At 39.2% G+C, this 27,496-nt stretch overlaps 1 protein-coding gene and 1 long non-coding RNA gene across 16 annotated transcripts in view; one reads left to right on the forward strand and one right to left on the reverse strand.

Annotated features, from left to right (window-relative positions):
* The window catches only part of PREX1 (phosphatidylinositol-3,4,5-trisphosphate dependent Rac exchange factor 1), a 172,277-nt gene that overhangs the window by 130,690 nt on the left and 14,091 nt on the right, over positions 1 to 27,496 (forward strand). Inside the window, exons 17-31 of one of the 2 annotated variants that reach the window (XM_083802157.1) lie at positions 6,155 to 6,247; positions 9,593 to 9,741; positions 10,355 to 10,440; positions 11,675 to 11,811; positions 12,232 to 12,403; positions 14,570 to 14,757; positions 15,554 to 15,715; positions 16,277 to 16,487; positions 17,670 to 17,931; positions 18,954 to 19,160; positions 22,288 to 22,376; positions 22,734 to 22,816; positions 23,313 to 23,403; positions 25,178 to 25,306; positions 25,759 to 25,800. In XM_083802157.1, coding sequence (XP_083658283.1) covers positions 6,155 to 6,247; positions 9,593 to 9,741; positions 10,355 to 10,440; positions 11,675 to 11,811; positions 12,232 to 12,403; positions 14,570 to 14,757; positions 15,554 to 15,715; positions 16,277 to 16,487; positions 17,670 to 17,931; positions 18,954 to 19,160; positions 22,288 to 22,376; positions 22,734 to 22,816; positions 23,313 to 23,403; positions 25,178 to 25,306; positions 25,759 to 25,800 — 2,101 coding nt within the window. The remainder of the gene's footprint in view (positions 1 to 6,154; positions 6,248 to 9,592; positions 9,742 to 10,354; positions 10,441 to 11,674; positions 11,812 to 12,231; positions 12,404 to 14,569; positions 14,758 to 15,553; positions 15,716 to 16,276; positions 16,488 to 17,669; positions 17,932 to 18,953; positions 19,161 to 22,287; positions 22,377 to 22,733; positions 22,817 to 23,312; positions 23,404 to 25,177; positions 25,307 to 25,758; positions 25,801 to 27,496) is intronic. The other variant, XM_083802158.1, reaches the window with a different exon arrangement.
* LOC310882859 overlaps positions 26,267 to 27,496 on the reverse strand; it is a 178,547-nt gene continuing 177,317 nt past the window's right edge. For all 14 annotated transcript variants that reach the window (XR_014573185.1, XR_014573186.1, XR_014573187.1 and 11 more), the window contains one exon: positions 26,267 to 27,280. This is a non-coding gene — a long non-coding RNA (uncharacterized lncRNA). The remainder of the gene's footprint in view (positions 27,281 to 27,496) is intronic.

Genomic DNA, 27,496 nt, shown 5'->3' on the forward strand with positions numbered 1-27,496 from the left:
TACTGTTATCTCCAGATTCCCACCTCACCAAACGCCACCACAGTCCTTAATGCACTGGGATTATTCTAATGCTGCTTTGGACTTGGTAGCTGGATTGCGTGTGCTCTTTGTTTTGAGATCCTTGTTTCCTGTCAGTAACTCCAGGCCCATCTTTTTCTCCCAATGAGCACCAACAGAATGCAGGAGCAGGATAAAAGCTTGGGTCAGAAACTACAAAAGCGGAATTGCTGGAAAAGATCCAGAGGTCCATAACATGGGAAAATTTTCCCTGTGGTTCACACAAACTTCACTGTCTCACTATTGCCTTGTCTCCCAGGAGACCAATCTGTGTTTGTCTCAATGGCCAGAAGTAATATTTAAAGCACCATGGGACCTCAGAATTGTTCCTCTATGCATCCAGTGCCAGAGACAGGAGTGTCGTGGTAATATGATTACCCTCCTGGAGAACCGTTGGATAAAGGGAAGCGGTTAAAAGGTGCTACACTTGTGCTTTTTTTTTTTTTTTTTTCCCTTCTGTGATTTGCAAAGCACTCAGAGATCAGTTTTGTTCAAATTGATGGGAACTGTCATTGCTCAGGTATTTTTAATTTTCTTCTTCATCAGGATAAGATAGCATGAAGCATTCTATAAGAATAGAATGCTTATTCCACTTTTTTCTAGCAGTTCAAGGTTTTCTGTTACAAAGAAAATGCCAAAGCCCAGCAATAGTATGTTAGCACTGAAAAGAGGGATTTAAAGTTGATTCTGTTTTAACGTAACGTAATTGTTTATTAGTATTCACTAAAGGGGCAGAACAAACTGAAGCCTCTTCAGCAAACTGCAAATCTTCCACACACAAACTATTTACTAGTGATTAACTGTAATCCCTAATTGGTCCTTTAAGTCACTCCTTTTTTTAAAAAACTTAAATATTTACAACAGGAATATTTTTAACATTACTGTTATTGTAGTTCTGAAGTGCATCAGTCAACCTGTCAAAATACAATCCTGTCTCAAAAAGTAACCAATCTGAAATGGACTGCACGCGCTGAGTAAGAAATCTACCACTCAGAGGGAGCAGCTTTTTTTTGAAATAAGTAGTAGCCATGCTTAAGGTCTGAACTGCATTCATTTGCACAAATAAATTAGCAGCCCCCTGAATGCTTAAGAAGCACATCCCACAAATAGTGCCACAGGAAACGCATTACATTTATACACAGAAACATTTGTGCCTGACTTGTATTTCATTGCGTGTTTAGCAATTACGAGCAGCTGGAATCTTGAGGTTTTGGTGCCTGTGGAACATCACTGCTGCCTCTTCACATGACAGAGTATTGATTTTTCCCTTCCCCCAAGCCCACCATAGAAAGTTTAATGGAATTTCCTCAGCACTGGCTTTTGAAACATGCTTCTCTTCCATGAAATCCTTGTTGGTTAGTGCGACAAATCCCACCCATTCATCTAAGTTTGCTCTATCACAGTAGAGCTTGCCCTTGAAAACCGAAGACAACAAACAAAAGCTTTGACCAATATATTGTTGGAAATACCAAAGAAAAAAAGTGCTTTCAGTTTGAAAAAATGCACTTCAAGCAACATTTAATATTCGTTTGTGCAATTTTTTTTCCTATTGAAGGCCATAAATCTTGATACACTGAAAAAATATACAACATTCTTTGCATATTTGAAGAGAATTTGGATTTTGGATTGATTCCAAACATTGTGACTTGGTAACTGCAGTATGCTAGTAACTTGTTAGCCCAAGCACAAATTAAAGCTGCTAACTTGGAGCTTAATATCAGGCAAGGATAGTTGCCTGTAGAGGTGGGCTGTCCTTGAAGTTGCCTAAGAAGATAATTACACAGACATTGCTAGAATCTCCAGAAGACCCTAGTGTATCATTTATCTGATCTCACAAGAAAAGCATGTCGACCGATTCCTGATGATGATGCCTGTGTACATTTTTTATAGCATTCTGAAATCTGTCACGCTGGATTGGAGATCTGGACTTTAAGTCTAAACCTCAACTTTCCAGACCCGTAATATCTCATACATTCTTCCAGGGCACCCAGTATGTTTTACTACTTGCCAGCAGTGTGTCACAGTAGCTGTAGGAGTAGTTGCAGTCTCACTGCAGTTCTCAGCCCAGGCTGGGGCATGTCCTGCAATTCAGCTCACACAGGTGCCTGGGTACTGTGGTGTATTCAATCAAAGCTAATGGGTTGAGCACAGAAGTCAGAGCTACCTGGGTTTTAGTTTAACTTCACGCTTGAACTCACTGTGTGGCCTGAGCAAGACCTCAAGTCTCTCCTTGCCTCATTTTACCATCTGAAAATGAGGATGCTAAATCTCATCTATTTGTAGGGCTTTCCTGCTACCCTTACGTCTAGAACCAGCTTTGAAGATGAAAACATCTTTCTAATTCAGTACTTCAGACCTCAAGTTTTAGATACTAAGTAGAATTATCATATGAATTCATGTCTTTTCAGTTTTAAATCAGCTAATCCAAGAAACATAGCATTCACCTTAAAATTCTTATACAACTATAGAACACAGTTCTCATTCCAATCACAAATAAATAATAGTAATTGCTATTACTCAAAGCCGTACTTACTCCATAATAAAAATCTCTCCCATATTTAATGATTTTGGGAGAACTATCTTTGTGCTTGTGCTAATATAAAGTGACCTAATTCTGCAATATTTCAGCAAGGACAGCAAGAATTGCACTCCTCCTTTGCTCTTCATTACACTAGTGTACAAAGGTGTATTCAAATTATTGATTTAAAACACCCCTGGGAACAGGGCCACTAATGACAGCCCATCCTCTGGGGATTTCTGATCTCCCAAGGAGGCAGGCTGGCAAGTCAGTAACAAGAGGCATCCATCAACTAGATGAATGTGGCCAGATAAGGGCTTTTAGTGGATTTGGATACTAAATATTCCAGTGAACTCTGAAAAGCATCCTTTAGGCTGTAAATCTTTCACTGTTCAGAATGAACAGTCCAATTTCAGTTCAGTTTCACCATTCAGTTTCAAAGATCATAAACCAGAAGGAACTTGGAGATGTTTTGTACATATAACATCTGTTTTGCTAATGTGACAAAAGATACTTTTAAAGATACTAGCAGTAGGGCTGGCCTAGGTTCTGGAGCTTCTCATTGAAAAGAAATTTTGTTCTAGTGCCCCAGAGCTGTGGACTTTTGAAAGTCTGGGGAGACTGGAGCAACCTGGGAGGTGAGGTGGTAGGAAAGTAAGTCTGTTCAAACCAAGGCTGCTGAGGGCCACAGGGACTTCAGCAGTTTTGTGAAGCATTCAGACTTGACATCATCTCATAAATCACTGCTCCTTATGAAATTCTTAATCAAATCAAACTGTTGAAGAGTGTCCAACAGAGGGGTTTATGCTGGAGAGCTGTGAAAGCCAAGAGAGAAGGATGTACGTCCTGGACCCTGGTTTGGGAAATGATGGGCCATCTGCTATGCTGCCTCTTCTGCTGCTGATGTCCTCAAGAGGTTCTTTAGGCTGAGAGTTCCCGCTTCTCTCTATTTAGCCTCTTCCTGAACAGTAAGAGCAGCTTGGGGAGGCTGCCAAGAGAGAATTTGATCCTTCACCTCCTTCACTGAAGGAAGAATCTTGGTGCCCGGCCCAAGGCCCTTTGTGTGTATGCAGTGGGAGGGTTCAGCAAGTATAGTGGATAAACAAGTATAGTGGATAAACCAGACGCTATACCTTGTACATTGAAGTGTCACGCCCCAGGCATTTTCTGACTCCATGATCCTCCTTGTACAGGAAAGGGGAGCAGTGAAGAGGTACCACATTGGCATCATGACCCACATACCCAAAATGCTTTGTGTATGTAACAGATACAGGTGTAATAGACCATTCTTTTCACACCTTTTCTTCTCCCCACTCTTCCTCCCTATCTCTGCCAAAATTCTCTTTGAATAGGTTCTGACTACATTTGTCCTCTGGTTTTGATTAAACATGCTTATATCTCATATGGTTTCATTTTTTAATATGGTTGTTCTTCAAGATTAAACAGCTGCTTCCTTATGTTCAAAAGAACTGATTGGATTTCGGGGGCATGGAAATAATTCTTGTAGATGGCAAGTTAGCTAATTGGTTTGGGTTCCTCAGGGATAAATGGTGTTCAGATGGGGAATTGCGAGGTATTACTATTTTATAATAGAGAATGAATCATAGCCCTCTCCAAGTATTGCATATTGAATATTTTCCATAGTTTACCTTTTCATAAGAGAGTGTTCCCACTACAGAAACATCGCTATACAGAATGTGAGATTTCTTCCTTTACAACATGGTGATGAAGTTCCTAGTGATGATGCACTTGGGAATTCTTAAATGTATTTTGGTTCTTTGATTTCAAACACTACATTTTGCAGATGCAAAGAGCAAGAGAGGTTATTAAAAATGACAGCCTATAACAGATTTTCATGCCTGGTAATGGTAGCTGCACCCAAACAGTCATGTAAATTTGTGTAGCTGATGGCTTCTTAAGTTTTGCAAATCAAAGCCTTCACATTTTTAACTATCTTTTTTTGCATGTGCTTTCAAAGTCCAAGAAATGAAACTGAACATTTCTTCAAATGTAAAACGAGAATTGCATGGGAGAGCTATCCTAGAAATTTTCTATTTAACCCAAATTGTGAAGTGGTAGAAGTACATGTTTGGTTGGGTTGAAACCCATTACACTTGCAATACTAAAAATCTAACTGGTGGTATACCCAATTTCATAAGCTGGCCTTGTATTAAACATGCTTAAATAGCATTGTTTCTGCAAACATTTTGTTAGGAATATCCAAGAATGGCAAATGTATTTTTTACTCTCCTATCTGTCATTTAATCAGAACATCATCTGAGGAGGACTTTTTCTCTGCAGGTGTATTTTGTCATACGTTACTTTAACATAGCTGTATGGCTCTTGCAGGATTCGATTTCTTTAATTTTTTTCTAAGATGAATTCCTGTAAAAGGACAAAGTTTTTAAGCTGGTGGCATTGGCTACAATAGAAAAAGGGCAGTATTTTAAAATAGCAGGAATAATTAGAATCAAGGACATAATTCTCAGTAATGTTTTTCCTCGTAGCATGCTAGATTATAGATAGCTTTATTTTTCCTTTCAACTTGATTCTGATTTATCAGATGGTTCTTAAATGTGTAGTGTTAGCTCAAAAACAAGATGTTTATCTACTACAATTTCTATTTGTCCACTTATCAGAAGCCAGGCTTACTTTTATTTTTTAAAATGGTTAGTGAGTTGTTAAGCTTTTTTTTGTTGTTGTTAATAAACCACTAGAAAAGGAGGAGTGAAATATATATTTACTGTGATTGATATGATTTTAAAAAATATTTATAAGGCTGGTCTGTGTGACCTCAGTGCAAATAGAAGTAAGCAGATTCCCAGAAGCAAGAACAGCCATCTTCTACCAACCATTAAAACTACAAACTGAGCATATTACATGGTCTTGTTATCTTCCCTCTTTGTTCTCTCTCACCAACCCCATCTAGGGTTTTATCCAGCAGACCAACTGTTGTAATGTAGATTTATGTAGTATGTGTTGTTGTCTATACAAAATAAGTGTGAGATCCCCAATTTTTCTGAAATTGATAGCTAAAATGGAGTCCTATTACGTTCATTATTGGGTATATAGGAAGCATTCATAAATAAATAAATAAATAACTTCATTTTGATCTGTAAGTTCACCTACCAATGGGAAATACTGAATATTAATCACTTCTTTAATCTACAAGTGAAAGATATTACAAAGAATGAAGGGCTAGAAGTTAAGACCAAACGGAAATGAGAAATGAAACACCCATTTTTAATAGAGGAGTTGGTTAACCATTCAAACAAACTCTCAAGGGAGGGAATAAATTCTTCACTTCTTAAAGACCGCAGATCATAATTGGATAACTGTCTGGAAACTCTGCTTTAGTATAGTAAGGGCTCAATGCAGAAATAACTAGATTAAATTTTATGGCTCACGTTCTGTAGGAGATCAGACCAAATGATCTAATAATCCCTTTGGCCTAAAGATCTACAAGTCTATGTCAATCATGACTTGCAATGAAAAGTCCAGTTTCTCAACTCCATCCTTCAGCCTTTCAGCTAACTCCGTATTCATGAATAATTGCCTAGTGCTCTTTTCGTTTTTAAGATTTTACCAGAAGAGGATGACTATGGATTTGACATAGAAGAAAAGAACAAAGCAATTGTGGTGAAGTCAGTTCGAAAAGGGTCTTCTGCAGAGGTAAGGACTTATATTTGTAAATATTTTGTGTTTGATAGCTAAGAATGTTTCAATGTTTTGAAAATGTATAAAACTATCTTCTTAAAGTCTGTTTCTTTCCAAAGGCAGCTAATAGAAAACTGGGAGTCTTCTACAATTCCCATACTGATTTTAGTAAGTTGAGAATGTCAAACAGAAAGGACTTTTGAACTGGGGTTTAATACTTACTTTTTTTTTTTTTTAGTTTAATAATTAAGTGATCTGAGTATTCTTGATTCTCATTTGTTTTACAGTCAGCAGAGAAAGCATTCCCATGCTCAAAATCAACACAGGTTGGCCAAAAATTGTATTAATCTAAACCTCTGCTGTAAACCATTGCCTGATAGATAATCCTGCTGTCCTTGCTTTGGCTAGCTGCCTGTGGAATATCCTGCAAATCTGTTTGCATTTTAAAACAACAGAAGCACACAATTTTCTGAGGAATCTTTTTCTTGATCTTCCAAGACAAACTGTTTGTGACCATAAGCCCATCTTTTCAACTCCATCATAAAATATTGCTCAAGGAAAGAACTAAATCTGCATGTCTGAATCGGAGGGCTCTCAGCTCATTCTGGAAAGACCTGAAGTCCAACAGAAATGTATTTCATTACATTCCTGGGCTTTTTAATTGCTTTGTGATACTAAGGATATCCAGCATGTAATTCTGTGTGGCTCAGCAGCTGTAGGCCATTTAGAGACCCTACGCCTGCTGTCTCACTCCTCAGGGACAAAAATGAAGACATACAGCTTTGCTTCACAGTGCCCATCACAGCACATTGCATTCATTAGGACTGTCAGACTTCAGGGCACAGGAAGATTCCAGATTCACCGACTGAAGTGGGAACAATTCCATTGCTTGCATGGATTTATTCAAGATTAACACGTTGGTTTTGACTTTAGGATTGTGATTTCTTGTTCCTACTATACCAGGATCAAAATTGTCACGCACAGGTTGTGGTGGCACACAGCACTGAACGTCTTTCATGTGCAACACATGGCTTTTAGGGTTTTATTTAAAATCAGAACTGCCAAACATTATTCTTTTTAGTATTAGTGTCTTTTTTTCTTCTCAAGAGTTTTTAGAAACTTTTATGAGCCTATGGCAGAAGCAGTTACCAAACTGTGTTTAAAAGTTGTTAACCGAACAATTGCGGGAACATCAAATTCCTGTCCGGACAGGACACTTGAACTGCAGTTTGGGAACTCTTCACCTGAGGTTCAGCTTCTCAGTTTTGGCCCTAACATTGAAGGTTCATTAGAGCTGGGTTTACCCCACCAGTTTTAAGCCTGAAGATGGTTTATGAATGATGGTCTTACTCTATCAGGAGGAAACAACAGTAAAAAAGATTATCCTTCTGGGAGGTGTGGTTGCCGTCCTGCTCTGAACAGCCAACTGAAGAGCAGATGTCTGGTGCTTGAGCAGAGTGTGTTCAACAAGCAGCCAGTTGGCCAATGGCCACGCAGATGAACAGCAAATAGCATGCTGCTGGTGTTGGGGAAAAACAGTGGCCTGGATCCAGACAACTGCATTGAGTTGTCATAAGGAGCATCCATTAGTCAGAGAATTCAAATGCCGTGACGCTGCAGGTCTTTACCCGTTCAGAGATATGTTGTCAGTTGTTTATTAGCCTGGTTAGTTATATCCCAGGAGAGTAACAGGTTTTGTTTCTGACAGTTACTAGTTTGTAGGGTTTAATGTGGGACTGTGTACCTCATATATTCATGGATTTACTATGATTATGCATGCAGGTATGTTTCCCATATGCACAATCCACAGGTAGAATGATTGCAGATATGCAAAGATTTTAGCTAACCGCACATACATTAAGTGCATGAGCTACTTTGAGAAAGTCACGCCTAAAACATAATGACTTTAGAAATATATATAATAATTATTACTTTATAATAAACCCACCAGTGTAAGTAAATGGTTGGATTTGATGATCCTCAAGGTTGTTTCCAACCTAAATGATTCCATGATTCTAATTGCAAATAGCATGAACATTTCCAGTAAATTATAAATCAAAGTTTGTAAAATTCTACTCTTAAGTTAAAATGCATCTCTACTGTTATTTATACATATTATCAATTTTATAGATTATTATTTACAAAAGAAGAAAGGGGAAAAATGTTATATACAGGTACACAAGAGGATGTTGTGAACTGTATAAGCTTGAGAATTAAACCCAGGAGAGAACTTCGTAGTTTCTCCTTTTAATAGCTTAGATTTTGAGCAAAAAAGTATAGGTTTTTGTAGGTAAGCTTATTTCTGACATTAAGACTGCAAAATATTTATAAGAAAAGCCAAGCCATGAATAGGCATAGTCAAGGGTTTTTTCCAGTTGTATGCTTCCAGATTTGTTTTTGCTACAGGATAAAGTTTCATATCTGGGAGATTTATGTAGTACTCTTTAAACTTCCTTTTTCCCAGTCAAGAAATTTGTCAATGGATTCCAGGCAGAACAGGAAAAGGGCTTGTCACATTTAGAAGAAAGCCCAACTAATGGACCTTGATGTAACGGGAAATAATACTAACCCAGAAAGGATTAATAATTGGGTCCACAGATTCATCTTTATTTATTAATTTTTACTCCATTAAACTGAGTTTGATATTTTCGCAATAACCTAGTACCCAGTCTAAGTGCTGCTATGTCACATTTTAACTGATATAGATCATTGAGAAGTAAGTTTAAGGTTATTGTCCAGTGTGCAGAACAAGGGATTTGTCTCTGTCTAAAGTTAGATGGACAAGTTAGGAATTAAAATAAAAATGTTGTGGCTTTTTAGGTTGATAAACAGCCAGTGCTTCACTTAAAGCACAGGCAGGGTTTTACCAGCACTTAAAATGAGGTTACGTTTACTTATGTGACTAGTAGTAGACAGTTTTTGCATGGCTAGAGGTCAAAAACTATGCTCTTGGTTCCTTGTCCCTGACCTGTAGGTTGTAGGGAGTCACTTCTGTATCTCATTGAGTAACACAGCCTAGTCTCAAGTCCCCTGTTTTTAAAAAAAAAAAAAAAAAAAAAAAAAAAAAAAAAAAAAAAAAAGGCAGAAAGGTACAAAGGAAGATATATTGGTGGCATGGAATGTTTATGCAAGTGAAATCTCTATTTTTTTTTTTTTTTTTTTTTTGGTAAATGCAGCCAACCATTAAGCGTGATTGACAAAGGATTTGATGAGCCTACACTGTATGTATACAGTATTTGTAATCCTAGGAACCGCCATAGGAGAGAGTAGTTGAGCCTCTCAAAGCACACCTTGGAGCCTTAACTTTCAGAAATGATGTGAATGATTCAAAGTTTTCTGTGGCGTTGGTTTCATTTGCAGATGGCTGGCCTGCAGACAGGAAGGAAAATCTATTCCATCAATGAGGACTTAGTCTTCCTACGCCCGTTTTTGGAAGTTGAAACCATCTTAAACCAGTCCTTCTGCTCACGAAGGCCACTTCGGCTTCTGGTAGCCACCAAATCAAAAGAGTAAGTGCAGGTTAACTTTTGGCCTCCATATACACAAACAAAACTGAGCCATAAGGATTGTCATTTTGACTCAGGTGTGGAGCTTCTCGGACTCTAGTGTATGTCCAAGCGAGAGCTATTTCCACCCTGTTAAAGCTTGGTTTATTTTTGGATGTCTGTAACTATATAAGCCCATACATTTTTTTCAATCCATTATGATATCTTATAATGAGGCTTGACCCTGCTAATGCCTTGTGCATTATTAGATTATGTAATCCCAAAATTTCCCATAGAATTGAACCTTTCAATTATCACCTGATGCTGAATTCTAGTCCAAGATGTTTTTCTAGTAGTTTCAGTAGAAAAGATCCTCAGCTGGTGTTAAGTCAGTTAAATAAAAATAAATAAAATTTAACAAAGAAAATCTCTCATCTGCCTTGAAGAATGGAGAGGGAGTGGATGATATTTTCATGCCCCTTTATTTCTTACTTATTTCTAAACTATTTGGGTGCTTTTCTGTATATGTTTTGCTCAAAACATGGTTGTGAATGCCAGAGAAAGATGATAGAATTGCCTAGAGCTCTACCAGCCTAACTTAAAATGCTTCTTTCTCCTCCTCTTGATTTACCTGCAGGATTATTAAAATCCCAGATAGTCCTGAAGCTCTTTGCTTTCAGATACGGGGAGCAGCACCACCATATGTTCATGCAGTAGGAAGAGGTAAGTAGGAAGACTGGTACAATTAAGCTGGAGTGCATACACACATCTATATAAGGGTATGTGTAGATACACTAAACAAAATACAGGTTTCTCTGTGAAACTAATTCTGAACAGGTCCTGACAATTTATTGGGTCACTAATCCCATAAACGCAAAACAAGGAATAATTTAATTCCACGATGCATTTGCATAGTGACCCTAACCTGCTTTCTTGTAAGACCACTAAGAAATGTCTTTACAGTCACAGGGAGTAAACATTTAGAACTGAGGTGGCTGAGAAAAAGTCAAGGTGTGATACTGCCTGTTGCTTTCTCAATATTTTTGTCTGGTCAGCTATTGCTTTCTCTACTGGTTTGGATCACTGTAGTTGTGAATGTGCTATGGGATCAGCTCTTTGACAGACAGACAAAGACAAATTTTCTGATGTCGATTAAGTTATAAGGCTTGAAGGCTAAATCTCTCTTTACATTGGTTTATACTGCTATAAATTATCAATATATGACAGAGGCAAACTGTCTTCCACGGTCCTTTTAAAAGGAGAAAACACAGTTTGACAGAGGTATTTACTACTTCCATAACTGAGCTAGCTAGAAAGATTCTTCTTTTTTAGGATTTTGCTAACAAAAGACAAATCACATTTGGAATAAAACTGTAGGAATTTTAACCTATGGTGCCTTAAAAAAAGTTAGTCACCTTAACTGTAGATTTCTAGAAGCTGGATTTGTTATCTGAGTCTTGTTCACATGAACCTGTAATAAATCCACTGAAATTGTTACTGCACTCTAGACTTAATCTAGCTTTAAATACATCGCAGTCTTTTTCTTAGACCCTGACAAACTCCATAACATGTAAATATTCTGTATCTTTCAAGTGCAACAAGCTGAAACATATATAACTGTTCGCATTTAAGAACTCGCCTACTGTAAGCATAAAGCTAGCAGGGCCATCTAAGAACCCCAAATGATTTCCCACAGGGTTTTCAATTTCTAGCATGAATGCATTTAGGTTGGGGGAGTCTATGTTTCCCAGCACTACAGAAAATGTGAAGGATAGACACACAATGTTTTTCTCACACGACAAAGCTTTCCTGCAATAAGTACCTAGCAAAAGCATGATAGCACTCACCTGGCTTTTATTCCTACTCTTCTTAACCAGAAACCCTTTTCAACCTTCTCAGCTTTCTGTTCCATAGACAGATGGCTTTACTGTCTAACTTCCTGCTGTCGCTTTTTCAGGGTCTGAGGCTGCAGCTGTAGGCCTTCATCCAGGGCAGTGTATTTTAAAAGTCAATGGAAATAATGCATCCCATGGAAATTATATGGAAGTTCTGGAGCACTTCACAGCATACAGGACGAGACAACAGGAAGTACTGGTATGAATACAAAACCTCAAAGGAAGTACATTAATTCCTCCCCTTCTGTGTTTTTATTCTCTCTAAATATTCATAAAAACAACTTCCACAAGTCTCTTTCAACTTGCTCCCATGCCAAGGTCCTAGTGTAACCGAGGGAGCTGATTACAGTCAACCCCAGTTGCAAAAACATCTGCAAATAGTATGTGTGTCAGTTCATACTCTATTAAATATTATTAACTATTTGCTAAGACTAGAAATGCATCCAAATAATGATCCAGACTTTATACTCTCTGAAATTCAGAGGAACACTGGGACAATGTTGATATTTCAGCCAACATAGAAGATAAAAACTGTAAGCTAGATTCACTTTTGTAGTCCAAGCTTATACAGATCAAGCATTTTTTTGAGGTCAGAGCTGAAGCCTGTATCTCTTGAAAGGGATTGTACCAGTGGGTGTACAGAACACATGAAGATGCTGAGGAGGACAGAGTTCAGCAAGCAGCATCCAGTGCGTATCTGAATGGCAGCCATCCTGGTTCTAGCAAAGAAGACTCTTCACTGGAAGGAGGTGAAGAAGTTGATCCCCTTCAAAATAGCCAGCAGGAATCAGGTAAAGATTCTTATGGGGGAAAGAAACCTAGGGAAGATTTGGGGGCTTCAGGAAGAAAAACGTCAGTAGAAATATAAAGTGTAACGATTATTATAGAATATTTCTTGTGTTGGTAAAGCTTTGTAATAAAATGAGGTCTGCCAAAAGAAGTATTCTATGCTGCAGTTTATTTGGGAGAAGAAAAAAATTGAGATACGCGTAGAAATTATACCCCTGCTACTCTCTAAAGGCATGTACTCTGTCCTGAACAGAGAACAGGATTTTAGAATTACTAAGTGGATTCTTAGATTTCTGTTTCCTGCCCATGTCCTAGAGAACCCTTAAAAGTATCAATCCAATTCATTATTTAGATAGAGGAAAAAATCTACTGCTCTACCTGCTTTTTATTTGCTGTTACAGCCCTGGTCCCACTGTAAATGACTAAGGTCTTGCATGCTTAGGTAGGAACGAACTGGAGTTACTTAGCTGATAACTTTGATATCAAGCCATGGACCAGTATAATTACAGAGTGTAGCAGAGCTGGGTCAGCATATACTCCACTGGAAAAACAATTTCATGGAACAAGGCCCTCTCTTTGCCACATGTAGTAATTGATATGCCACTACATGTTAAGCTACTCAATAAGGCCTGCAGGAGACTCTTACCTAGAGCTGCGTATCGTTAACTGGCCTTCCCAGAGCTAGGTAGGGTACAAAACCAGGTTAACGTGATGGTAAAGCAGGTTCCTCAATTTGACGTGGTAGCTGCGTGGTTTCTGCTATAGGCTATCCCAAACAAGCGTAATGCTTATTCTTACCAGAACCTATAAACAAAGCAGGCAAAGCTGTGAGCACATCTCGGGGCTTGCACAATTTAGCTTGTGAGATGCAGATGTAGATAACCTATGTAACGTATACTAATGCTCTAATCTTCATTTGCTGTAGTGACTTTATTTGCCTGAAGCAGAAGTGTTTATACACTGGCAAAACGAGGATCCTAGCAAGGTTCAGGCTCGATCCCAGAAGCACTGTTGATGTTTTTTAGTTTGTTGTGCCCCATACAAAAGGAAACAGCTCCTGTCCCTTCTGGTCTTTACAAGAGAGACAGTTTCTGGGATGGAAAGGCAGAGCAGTTTTAGAACCATTTGCTCAGGCACAGCAGTTTCAGAACCATTTGCTAGCCCTGGCAAACCAGGAATTTATGGACATTGGGAGCTAAAGGGAGAAAGTCTGGAATTAACTCCATTTAACTCCATTTAAATGATTCTGATCTGGAGGAAGTTTTCAGAGCACATTAACCGCTGCGTCAGCAAAAGGTGGGAGTGTATGTCTTCCAACTTGGAAAAGTGTAATTCATACAAAATACTATTCTACCTTCACGCTGTGAGCTTATTTGGAAATGTAGCTGTTAGGGGAGAACACTGAAGCCAGATTCACTCTGAAGGACTGAGCCTGGACTCTCTGTATGCCATTGGCAACTTCCCTAAGAACAGCTGCACACCTGTGCAAATACCAGGTACGGCCTGGTGAGCCTGCGAGTCTGATGGCCATCAGTGCAGCTCTTCAGTGGAAAAGCTGGAGCAGTGCCCTGGTAAAAGCATGTCAGCAGTCGTCTGGCAAATCTCAGTCTGACTAGAATTTAAGCCTGTTCTCTGGTGACAACAGCATTGCCTGTGTTTAAAAATGCTATCTCCTCACCCCCGCCCTGCCCTGCCATCTGAGTCTTACAATTGCACAGAAAATGCATCTGGAGCACTTCCCAACACTCGGACAGAAAAGTGGCCTTCTTCCAGAGGGTTGTTACAGACAACAAGACTCCAAGATTAACATACTTCACTTCCCTTTGAAAGCTTCGGCTGGGGACTGTGTGTCCGAATGCTGAGCAGAACTAAAAGGGGGGTGTCCTGTGCATGGATGTGCGCATGCACACGTAGAAGAACATCCGAACACGGACTGGACATGTTATTGTCTAAACCTCTACTACAGTCCCCAATAGTGGCCAACAGCAAATGTCTTCCACAGAATACCCTCCCAGCCTCTAGCAGTCTGTGGTTCAGAGACTCATTGAGCCAACAGTTGTGTCTTTGAGCCTTTGCATTTAATAGCTCTCACCAGACTTCTCTTCCCCACGCATGTCTGTATTCATGTGTGCTGCCAAACACCTCTTATGACTTAATTTTGTTTCCAGCCCAGATACAACAGACCATCAGCTCTCCACTGATCACTGGTGAAGAAACACCTCTCATTAGCCTGACTGTGGATAACACCCACCTGGAGCATGGGGTGGTATATGAGTACGTCAGCAGCGCAGGAATCAAATCCTTTGTCCTAGAGAAAATTGTGGAACCAAAAGGTTGCTTCAGTCTCACCGCAAAGGTACCTGACCATGTACATAGTCATCTCTGCTCCTAAACAGAACAGGGAAGCTAATAATACAGGCATTTCTCTGGTACTTGGGTTGGCACTTTGGATGAGGCAGCACGTAGTCTCCTCAAACCTGCCTGGAGCTTTCCTCATTAGAGTGCTCCAGCTCCTACTAGCTCGTTTGGTATGGACAAGTTAGCAAATGTTTCCTGGGTTTCAGCTGTTGAGGTAGAGAGAGGGAAGGAAGCCTCTCTGTGGAACTAAAGGCTTTGGAACTCTTGCTGTTTTCTGTCTGGTAATGTACTCTTTGTTGATACTGAAGTTTAATCCTTTCAGGCAAGAATTTCCTTTGCTTCAGAAAAAAAAAATCAAGCAGCTTTTTCCTATCTGATGGACCGGATGGATTGCTAAAGGAAGGAGACAGAAGTGCTGCTGTTGGAAATCAGCAGTGTCTAGTATCTTGATCCATTTATATACAATAATAAGATAATAGTAAATGTTTCTGCCACATGCCAGTAACATTATAGTTATGCTCCATGAAAATGAAAGTATGCCTGAGTCAGGTTACTCTGACAGTGCCCAGTGGATATTTTGAGCAATTAGTTGTTCTGAAATTTTCAGAGGTGTTTTATGTGTCTGAGGATTAGACACGAAAATGGTTCTTGGGTGATGATAAAGGCAACTTGTTCTGAAGGCATCTTTACTCAGCCATGAGTAGGCTGCCTACTCCATACAGGATCTACCATTTATTTAGTGGAATTTCCCCTCGCTGTCAAATCTCGTATAATTGACATCCTATCTTTTTTAGATTTTAGAGGCCTTTGCTGCAGAAGACAATCACTTCGTAAGGAATTGCAAAAGGCTTATATCCCTAAGCAGTGCGGTGGCCACCATGCCCCAGTATGAATTCCGGCAGATCTGTGACACTAAGCTGGAAAGCATTAGCAGAAGGCTTGCAAACTACCAAGAGGTACAACCGTACTAGTTATTGGTGAAGTCTCAAGACAATACTCTGATAACTGGATGTGGTATTCTTTATTAGTGAATCCAAATTGCTTTACAGATAGGTGTCCTTGTGGCATGAAAACAGCTCTGTACGTTAATCAAATTGCAAGTTCCTAGGAAAATGGACTTAATCTGTAAACCACTCCTTTCAACTTGTCAGAGCTGTGAGCTGGAAAATATTCTTGCAGGTTTATCTCCACCACATCAGTGTATAAATGTGGCCACAACAGAACGATCAGTGTCTGATTTGTAGAATTAATATGAACATAAGTACAGTGGGTCAAAGTGTGAACAAAGTGTGGTCATTTGTGCAGTAGCTACCTGTGCTGTTTGAAAAGAGGGCCCTAGAAAGTGCTGCTAATTATTTTCATTTGCTGTTTAATAGGCATTTTATGGGGAATGTGATATTCCAGCTGCAGCACAAATCATATGATCTGAATAGGAGGCAGGAAGAGAAAGAGATTGTCTGTGTTGCAACCTAATTTTTTGCAAGTGAGTAAGCACATGCTTGCTTTATCTCTCCCAGTTTGCAGATGGATTGAAAACAAAGGTGAGCCCAGCCTTCAAACAAGCCATCATGGAACCACATTCCCTCAACAGCATGGATTTCTGCCCCACCAACTGCCATATTAACCTCATGGAGGTATCATACCCCAAAAACACTACCTCAGCAGGGAGGTCGTTCAGTATTCGCATTGGACGGAAACCCTCTATTATTGGTCTTGATCCAGAACAAGGTGATATTAATTTTCAAATCACACTGATTTTATTTGCATAGAAAGTTGTGTCTTTCCACTGCTCAGCAAAGTCAAAATTAGTTCCAAAGGAACAGTCTCACCAGTATGCTTTTTTTCTTCCCTAAAATATTATAGTAAAATGACAACCTGCTTGTGTAGTAAAATAGTAATGCCTTTATGCATACAAAGGCTTCAGGTCAAATGTTCTACTAGCTAAGCAGTGTGATCACATCATGATAATTAAGTGTCTGGGGATTTAGCAGAACTGACTGAAAAAGTAAATGAGGGCTAATAGTGCTAGAAAAGGTAGTTCCATACTGTGAAGAGAGGCTACATTCAGGTGGAAAATATCAGGTCAATCAGATTGTAATACCATTTCCTTTTGTCATTACTAAATAAATTCCATATATTAGAGCTGGAAGTCTACTCTGTCAAGGGGATCTACTTCTGATAAACAGCTGCTGCATAGCACTTATCCTGCAACCTGAATATTAGCGTTCCAACATTTCCTCATCATGGTCTCTCATAATGTGCTTCTGATTCATTGTCTGACAAGGTCAGAGAGCAGGAATGTTTGGAAGAGACACAGGGAAGTGCAAACTAACCAATCTACTGAAGAAATGGCATTGACTCTATTCAAAATGAGTCAATAAAGAAGCCCTGCTTGCTTGAGGATATTAAAATTCTATAGTATTTTAAATATGACCATACCACAACTGTCAGCATTTTAAAATGAAAAAGTATTTTATTTATCTTCTGTAATGACATCATCCTATTTCTTTATATGTGTGTGCGTGTGTATGTAAACGTCTGTAATGCTGGAATATAATACAGACCAACTCCTGAGAGCTTGAATTCATGAACATTTCAACAAATGCTTTTGGATATTCAAATAGACAATGGGGATAGGATAGGGGTGCACACTTGCTGTCATTACTCCCAGAATTTAACTTGTTTCTGGACTCCAGTGAATTCAAAATATCTAGTTGGCATGCCAGGAAAAACAAAAAAGTAAAAAATAATAAAAAATAAAAATAAATGTTTTTGTCATGAAATATAATTATATTAAATAATTATGTGATTTTTTTTCCTGTTAAAATTCCATGTACCCTAAACTAGCATTACTATGATGGATTGCAGAAATTCATGAGAGCCATACTAACTAGACCCTTTAATGTTTAGTAGGTACCATAAATCCAGTCTCATATACTCAACATTGCATCACCACTATGGCTGCACCATCCTGGAGATGTCTGACCCCAGAAGATGGAGATCTTGATGGTAGCTTTGGCCAGCAGAATGGAGGAACAAGTCAGGAAGAAAGGGGACTCAGTTTTCTACTCAGACAGGAAGATCGGGAGATACAGGACTCATACTTGCACCTTTTTAACAAACTTGACATTGCAGTGAAGGAAATGAAGCAATATGTCATTCAGATAAATAAGTGAGTAAAGAATCCAGTATGCTCTGCAGAGATCACTACTATCAAAACGGAGGCATTAACCCCAGAAACCTCATTATGCCTATTGGCCCTGACTGTTCTACTGTTATTATACTTGCTTATTCACATGCCACTTGCATTACAGCTCGCTGCTAGTTATGAAGTGTCAAACCTACCCAACGGAGATCCACCAATGTGTATATATATATGTATATATATAGTATACATATTATTGCTCCTATAACAGCCACTGTTTTGCTTGATATATGTTATATTCTCAGATAAGAGTGTCTTAGTTTCCAACAGTGGTTTTGGAACTCTGAATGGACAGAGTGTCTAGCCTGGAGGTTTTGTCTGTCCTAAGCTAGACTAAACAAAACTCGTGATCTCTAGCAGCTTTCTCTTTGGCACCTATGTTTTCCTTTCCCCTTTTCATCTTTTTCTTTTCCTCATCATGGGTCTTCTGGAAGTAGTAATGAAGGATTTGAGTCTGTGTATTGGGCATAACTGGAAGGGTTTTGCTAGCAGGTGCTGCAGGGGTGATCAATGTGGGATGAGGCCACAGCTGTTTCCAGCCTTCTCACTGACAAAAGAGAAAAAGCCCATTGTGCACCAAAACTTCAACTGACTGGAAAGCATGTGGTGGTGCCTTGGCTCAAACGTACTTCAAAAGAACAGTAGCTGCTGGGGAGAGTCTGTGAGCTGAGGCAGCGCCCCAGAGGAGAAACCCAGTGCCTGGGATGGGAAAAGTGTAGACTGTTGAATATGAAATAGAGCCCTTGCCATTGTTAGAATAATTAAATTGTACCTTATGGAGGTACAGTTATCTGCAGAAACTGGAGCTTTTGTGAACTGAGATTAACAGATTTCAACAAACCCCTCTCAGATCTCACACTTTTACATAGCTGTAGTCCAGGTACAAATACTGGCAAGGTTGCCTCTGATTTCACATAGCTGAATTCCAGGATTAGTCATTTGTGAGGCTGTTTACCAGTCCCTGAGAACCAAATGTTTTCCTTTTGCAGACTTTTGTCCACCATAACGGAACCTACAGAAGGTGGTGCCTGTGAGCCACCATCCACTGAGGAGACATCTCCACCTTCCCTGGGAACAGAAGAGAGTGATCCTGATAAAGCTGAACATGGTGGCATCAAGAAGGTCTGTTTCAAAGTTTCGGAGGAGGACCAGGAAGACTCAGGACATGACACAATGAGTTTCAGAGACTCCTACAGGTTAGTCTGAAGAAAGATGTGTCACTTTTACCATGCTAAAATAATGTTTTGAAGTTCTAATCCACGTCTGGATTCAACAAGCAGGAGGGCTGTCTGTGGTTTTCTACCCAAACCAACACACTTGTAACATGAACTCTTGCTAAAGTTATGCTGTACTACTTGCGGTTCTTTTCCTCATCTCTGTTTGTCTTGTTTTCTCTCAATGTTGGAGTAGTAAATGACAAATTGATAGATCAGGATTATTTTCCTAGAGCGTATTATCCACTGTTTACACCAGCAGGTACATCTTGCATGAATAAAACAGGCAGGTATCAATCTGAAGTTTCCAAAGTGTGGTACACGTGCACGAATGTGGTGCCTTTCTCAATGGTTCCCTAGCAAGACATCGTGTGATCTTAATCTGAACAGTGTGTGCAGGTTACATCTGTGGAAGGGAAGCAACTGAAGAGTACAGGAATCTAAGTCTTGTCTCAAGTGTGCATCCCTTGTTGTGCCATGAGGTTAAACCTCTCTTCAGGGGGCTCCGTGATGAGGATTGATGAATTGCCATGTGATTCCTCCTAGCAGAGAGGAGGTCCAGACTTCAGCAAGCTGTATCTTCCTTCCTGTTACAAATGTTTTCTCAGAGCTTTCTAGGAATTTTATATTCTTGGAGTTACGTAAACAGAGATGCACATCAAGTAAGAGGCTGCTGCACTTGATTTCTTTAACTACAACATCTAACATTCTCTCTCTGAGCTGAGTTTTGCCTGGTGCTAAAATGTGCTGCTCACATAAGGCTTGAAATCACAGTGAGCAGCAGAGAGAAAGCACCAAAACCCAGATGACCTGACATCTTCAGCAGATGCTAGAGTTTTGCTGATCTGATGACCCTCAGAACGAGCTTTAATATATCCTGATTGGCTTTTCACAGATCTTGGAACTCTTGGTTGAGGTTCTCCAGACAGACATCCATTGTCATCCCTGGTGCCATCCACACTTCTCCTGAGTGACCACCATATCTTCACCAGATAATCAGACATCCAGCTATGTTAGTCCCTTGAAAATACCACCCTAACCCACTTAAAGATTAGAACTAGTCTTCTGGAGTTTGAATATATGAAATAATGTTAGTTTCCAGTCAGTCAGTAATCCTGTAGTAAAATTTATTTACTTAGCAAAGTATTCACACTTGCTATAGTTATTTCACTACATTTACTACCAAGAGGACATAATACAACAAAAAAACTTTTCTCATGCCAAAATGCCAAATACCATGCCAAACTGCCAAAATACCAACAGTTTTAGAATATTAAATAAAATAAATAGGTCTAATATGACTTTCCCTTCTATACCATATAGCTGTGAACTACAGAAACTCGGCAGGGTTTGCAGACTGTTCGGTCTTATAATAGCTGCTATTGTAAGGTGTTTTTTTTTTTCCATTCAATTCTGCAAACAGTTTTCCCAGAAGATTACGCCACTGAGAAACAGAAATGGGCATTCATTTTTTATTTTTATTTTTAATGTGCCTTTGAAACCACAAAGGCAAATGTTTATTCAGGTGTCTCTAAATCTTGTTTTTGAGACATTATTGACTGCTGCTTCTCCTGGAATATTTGCTGCTGAAGAAAATCTCACACGCTCCAAGTCTGTCTTTCGTGGGAGGAAACATTTCAAAACTTAACTTCTCAAGAAATGGAACAAGTTGCAATCATGTCTGACCATTGCGATTTTATATCCCTAATAGGCCATTTTGACATTTATAGTAAGGCCAAAGGCTTTTCCTATACAAAGGAGTAAAGAGACTTTATAGTGAGTTAGGAGGATTAGAATAACCTGAATGAACGATGCACCTTTGAAACTTTCATGCTGCTACAGGCATGACTCTTCACCTGGTGATGTTTTTTTATACTGCTGCAAATGTTAATATGTTACAGTCATCAGGACTGCAGAAAGGACAGAATCAGAATAGTTTACACTGGAAGGGACATCTGGAGCCCACATGGTCCAGTCTCTCTCTCAGAAAAGGACAAAGATCGGTTGCACAGAGCCTTGTGTAGTTGGATATTGAACATCTCCAAGGACAGCAAACATCCAGTCAGTACAGGACCAGAACCAGCAGTTAAAATGTTGAGATCTGCGCTATCTATTCGTTGTGCTAGATTTAAATCCACACATGTGCTCTGAAGCTGCTTTATTGAAACGTGAAGTATTTCTTTCATTGTTAATAGGAATCCCATTTGTGAACACTGTTTAGTTTAAATGGTTTCTATAATTGCAGCTGATCTATTCTGAGTAACAAAATGGTATCAAAAACAGTGTCTGTGGATCTGTCACTTGCTCCAGAATTTTACACACAAATGTAAGATGAGAAAGATTATTCTGTCTTATCTTTATTAGACAGGCAATTAATCATATATTGCAAGTAATTGTTATTCAAGGGGGAATAAAATGTATTTTAATAGTGTGTAATTTAAGTGGAGGTGGCACAGACTGATATCCATTGCCTTTTTGATCACTTTTAGGAAGTTGTGGTTAGTGTAAACTGAACGTTAAACAGAGAGATTCATGCTACAATTTTCTATGCATGCATCAACCAACATTGGCATGAAGACAGCTGAAGTGACTCTTCGGCTTCCTAAAGCAGTTTTAGGATCTGCCATGCCTGATTTTCCAACGGTATAGATCCCTTAAATTTCTGTCCCAACTTCAGTATCTGTGCTAATACAGCTTCAGTTTATGCTGGATCTGGATTCTGTGGTATCCTAAGAACTGGTAACGACTGTTGAGTTCAGTGAACTCATAGTTTAATTACTTCTCCCCTACTCCGTGCTCCTAGAAAAAGTTTAATGATGCAGCCCAAATGAGGTCATGGTGGGAAATGTATTTTCATTATTTATAGGATCCAGACAATATTAAGCATTGAGTGGTCACCGCAAATGGAGAAAGATATCCTTTTACAATGCCAGCCTGTGAGGCCTTGCTTAATGGTTGTTCTCCAAGTACTTAGGCTTTCTTTTGTGTGCACATAAGAAGAGAATTTGTCATGGGGATTATTACAGTGTTAATAGAAACAGAATGATGGTATATCATAGACTGGGTGTAAGGGCAGTTTTTTTTCAATCACCTTTGCTTTTCTTTCCAGTGAATGTAACAGTAACCGTGATTCAGTGTTGTCATACACCAGTGTACGGAGTAATAGCTCTTACCTGGGCAGTGATGAGATGGGATCAGGTGAGTACATGCACAGGTAACATGCCAGACTCCTTAGCAGAGGTGACAAGTTTTTGCTGATTATAAGCACTTGCATGTTTAAATAGCAAATGTGGTTTCTTCAAAACAAATCACAAAAATACGAAAAGAGAGAGATTTGTTCTTTCTCTAAAGAACCAAAGTAAATTTGGAATATGGAAGAGCTATTAAACATTTTTGTTATGTGAAAAATCCTGAGTATTTTGATCTAAGAATAAGAAATAAAGCAGCAATCATTTTTTACCCACTCTAGTATGAAGTTTTGCTTGTGTCACCTGTGGTCTCATCACAGATTATGTTCATAAGACAGTTAAAAGTTTTTCATCTTTCTTTTCTTAGGAGATGAGCTTCCCAGTGATATGAGGATTCCTTTAGACAAACAAGATAAACTTCACGGCTGCCTGGAACACCTTTTTAACCAGGTACATAAAGTATTACACAGCATTGTTTTCTCTTTATCAATGTCAACACAAGAAATTGGAAGTATCTGATTGAGTAACTGACAAGTAACTGACTTGTATGAAGCATTAGATTAAAGAGAAGAAATCTTTGATGGAAAAGGGAAAAGATGAGCAAAATTCTAATACTTCGCATGATCTTGATGAATCATGTTTACAGATCTCAGGAGAGCCCTCAAAGCTTAGCCAACAGATATCTTTATAGATGTATAGCACCAGAGGAACTTTTTGTATTGTTTTTATCTCATCAGCATGTAGATCATTGTCTGTGCAGAATGTTACATTCAGTGTGGGGCTCTTGAGGTTCATGGTTATAGAGCCTTAATGCTATTTGTTAATGAAGGGGAAATTACTCCAAAATACAAATAGTGTAATGACTTTAGCATTTTTCCAGAAGAGTTCTGTTCAGATTTTCTTCCACAAGCCATTCTAACACTGACTGAAAATATTCCTACTGTAGGTCGATGCAATCAATGCACTTCTAAAAGGACCAGCAATAACTAAGGCCTTTGAAGAAACCAAGCACTTTCCAATGGACCACAGTTTGCAAGGTAAAGAAAAAGGTTGAATATATTTAGTAATACACTTTTCTAAGATTTAAGAGATTAGCATGAATGTACATGCCATATGGCCACACAGAGTTATTAACTGTGAATCTATCCAGTTTTATATTATGAGAAGGACTCAGTGATCCTTGTGGGTCCCTTCCAACTTGGGATATTCTATGACTCTAATGGCAAGTGCCATGTCTGGCCACAGAAATTTTGCATCTTTAAAAGGTCATTTTTACATGAATTCCAGCTAAAACAAACAAAACGCTTTTCTGTTATATGCTATTGAATCCTTACAGCTCTTTCACAAGTCTCCAGATTGATCCTTTGATGTGAGCACAGAGATGTATCTCAAAAGGTACAAGGTAGAGATAGTCAGATACAAGGTAAACTAACACTGAGGAGCTGATGAGGGGCTGTCCTCTATACATCTGAGGCACCAAAAGTTTCTGCCTGAGTTTGCTTAATTCTGCTTTTCTTCAGAGATGGTAGTAAATTCATCCTCGCATGACACTTATTTTGAAAACTGATTCCCATAGAGAGCAAACAAACGATACCCTGTTTTCTTTTCCTCAGGGAGTATGATGAGACTTTTGTCTTAATAGTTTTGAGGCCCACGATGTGGTTTCTTCTCTCACTGAAATACACAAGGCTTTATATTCTGAACATTTGCTGCATTTCCTTTCCCACTTGAAATGTGAACTGCTTCCTACTATTCTAATATACTTCAGGTGCTGTAGTCATGGGCTTCCCAACCTTTCAAAAACTCTGTTTTTAAGTTACAGTGGCAAACTCGAGCAGAGTTTCTTTATTCTTCTTTTTCTTCTTAGTTTCTATGAAGTTGTTTTACATGAACTCATCTTTACAAACACATTCACACTTACATTGATTATCTGTTAGACTTTCCATGTGCTGTTGGAATAAAGTGAGGAAATAACAGACACCCTGTGTTCACTTCCTTCATTTTATTTTGCTTAAATGGAGTTTCGTTTGACAACTAGATTAATTGCACTGGGAGAGTCTTTAAGTTAACTCAAGTTAACTGATGATTGCGTGTTCATCACACTAAGGAACAGACAAACCCTGCTTACGTCTGGAATCCCCATACCAAAGTGTCTCTTCAATAGCTACCGTAGATGCCTTTCAGTGACAAATGTAGATTTGAATGCTGTTCCAGTTCTGTTCATGAGCAGTTATTTGGCACTGTTTTTCTGTCTGCTTACACATTTTATTGCCAACAATGGGCTTTTTGGCTTAGCTACGTAGCGAAGTCATGAAAAATAGATCCTCTGTTCTGTAATTAAATAATTAGCTGACATCAGGTGAAAGGAAGCAGAATATTTCATAACTTCTCATTAGTATTATGGGATGTGAATGTTGCAGCCAAAAAGCTGATCTGATTCTGCACAGCCCCAAACTTTAGATATGATACGCAGGCCAGTATATCAAATATGAGTCACAGAAAACAGAAGGTAATTCTGTGCTGTGCGAGTAGTACAGAGCTCCCTTCAGCATGCACATCGCTCAGGTACATACGTTTTAGTTCACAGTCCTGAAAACAATGCTGGGAGACTGCTGATGATTAGATTATAGGAATAGTCTTTATTTTTCCCCTTTCTGCATTAAATCTATTTAAGAACCTCTTTCATTCACGGTTATTGCTATTGATACTGTCTGCATCTCTGCTTGCATCTGTATGCACATTATAAATCAAAAGCCACTCTCAGCTATATAGCATTTCCTCAATGCCCAACAAACTGCATTTTTTTTCTAGAATTTAAACAGAAGGAAGAAACCACAGTGAGGTGCAGGAATAACATTCAAGCCAGCATTCAAGAAGATCCGTGGAACCTTCCATTGCGCATCAAGAACCTTGTTGAAATCATACAAAAACATGTGGAAGGTCAGTAAATGGGGAAAAGTTTGTTATCAAATAGCCCTGATCTAATCGAGTCTAGCAGTTCAATTTATCATTTTATATCAATTTGTAACAACGCTGTACTGGGCTCTAAAGAAGAACAGGGAAAAGAGTCCTAAACCTGGTTGAACTGGAAGAGGGTAGCTGAATCCAATGTTTACACTCAGTGCAAAGCACTGGGCAGCAGTCACCTCCTTTGGGATTCATCCACACATGCAATTTGTTTCCAATAATTCCTGGTAGTTAATGGAGCATTTAGCTTGTAAAATTCTTTGATTTACACCTTACTTGTTTTTCTGTCATTAAAATGTCTGTGTAAGGACTACTATAGTACATAGATATAGCCATGCAGGGGATGAGGACACTGTTAATCAAATAAAATCAAATCTACTTTGGCATCGTGTTAACTTGCGCCTTCCTTTCCTTCACTGTTTTAGATGGGAAGAATCAGCTGCTTTTGGCCTTGTTAAAATGCACAGGTAAGGGGTATCACTTTGTTGCAATACACTGTATATACATCGTCCCACCAGAACTTTTTGTGAATGCCTGTGCATACATCTAAGCGGTATTTCCTTTGCATTTAGCTTTAGTCCTGGCATTTTATGCTAACATTTCTTGTGTTCTGCATCTATGGCGGCCTTTTCATGCATCTGACATCTGTTCTTCAATTTACATTGCTTCAATTACAGTGTAGGTTGCTGTGTCACCTGGCTGGCCATTGATTTCGCACAAGCACTGTTTTTCTGTCTTCCTTTTTTCTTTTGTACAACCCACATTCCCAGATGGCTTTTACTGTTTCCTGCTGTGGTGAGAACATGCAGCAAAAATGAGACCTATTGCACAACTGTCTGTGAGACCATGGACACTGACATCTTTCTAAACAGAGCAGGCACGTTAGGGATTTGGGACTGTGTATACTGAAATTACAGCCAGGAGGATACTAAGAACCTAAATGTGCAGGCAGCTCCTAAAACCACTGTGGATAGACACCATTAATCTGTTACCATGCACAAAATGTTGTACTCACAGATCAAGTGACAGGCTGTTCCCAGGAGTGAATGTGCTGTCTTTTTATAATTGAAATATCTGTGTGGTGTATTTTTGTTTGAAAATGAGGTAATAAATAACTGCAATAGGCTGTCATTATTTCACTGTGCCGGCTTGATTCTCATGTTTTCATAGAATGAAGATGTTGGATTAGCATGGCTCTAAATCACCTCCGTGCTCCTGCCAGGCCTGGTCCGTGGGTCTGTCAAAACCAGCCTGCAGTGTCAGTCTAGTGTCCATAAAGGCTGCTTTTAATGACAACAGCTATACTGAGTCCATAAGTGTTTACCTATGCCCCATCCCCTCAGCAATTTCACCAGTATCCTCTGGAAAGAATGGAGGAGCAGGTGGCACTGAACTGGCTATGCCAGCTTTATGGCAGCAGGGATTCGCTAGCTTTGAGGGCAGTTCTAAGCTCTCTTTACCTTACTTTAGCAGTTCAGTTCGTACTGCTGGAAGGCGTGGTTGCCCTTCAGTTGAAGATAGGGCCCAGGGCCTAGACTTTATTGGTCAGTCTATTGTGGTCAGTGCTCCATAAAAATAATCCAGATCTTCAAAGCCTCTGAATGATGTCTTCAGCTTCTTTCTCTTGGGAACACTGCAGTGCCTATTGGAGGAGCCTGGGAAGTAGCTCTTCACTTATTCATGTTCCTCTTTGGCCTACAATCCCCTTAAGTATGACAAGGTTGCTTAGACCAGCATGTGGCTGCCTGGCAGCCTGACTGGAAGCAAAGTTAACATGGGAAATTCTCCCAGGAAACATAAACCAGTTGGTACCCTACTGGCAGGCCCAGTTAATGCATTAAGCATATGGGAAGCCCATGAAATACAGATGGATGAGGGGCAAATGAATCTCTAATAGCCCAGGAGAGAAGTAATGGCAGAGATCCTCTTTCATGAATTCTCTTGCTTCTGTAAACATAAAAAGAAGGGAATCAGTCCAGATTATGGCACTAAGGAGTTACAGCTCTTCCCAGTCAGAAGAATGAGCATGCAGATGGCAGAGGTAAAATAAAGAGTCAAGTGGCCTGGAAAATTTTCAGCAAAATTTTCCCATTGATGCTATCTTTATCTCTACAGCCAGGGCACGCAGCAAGAAGAGGTTATCTGTTATGTCTGTGCAAAGCT

This window comes from Anser anser (assembly GCF_964211835.1).
Source record: "Anser anser genome assembly, chromosome: 16".
NCBI lineage: Eukaryota > Metazoa > Chordata > Aves > Anseriformes > Anatidae > Anser > Anser anser.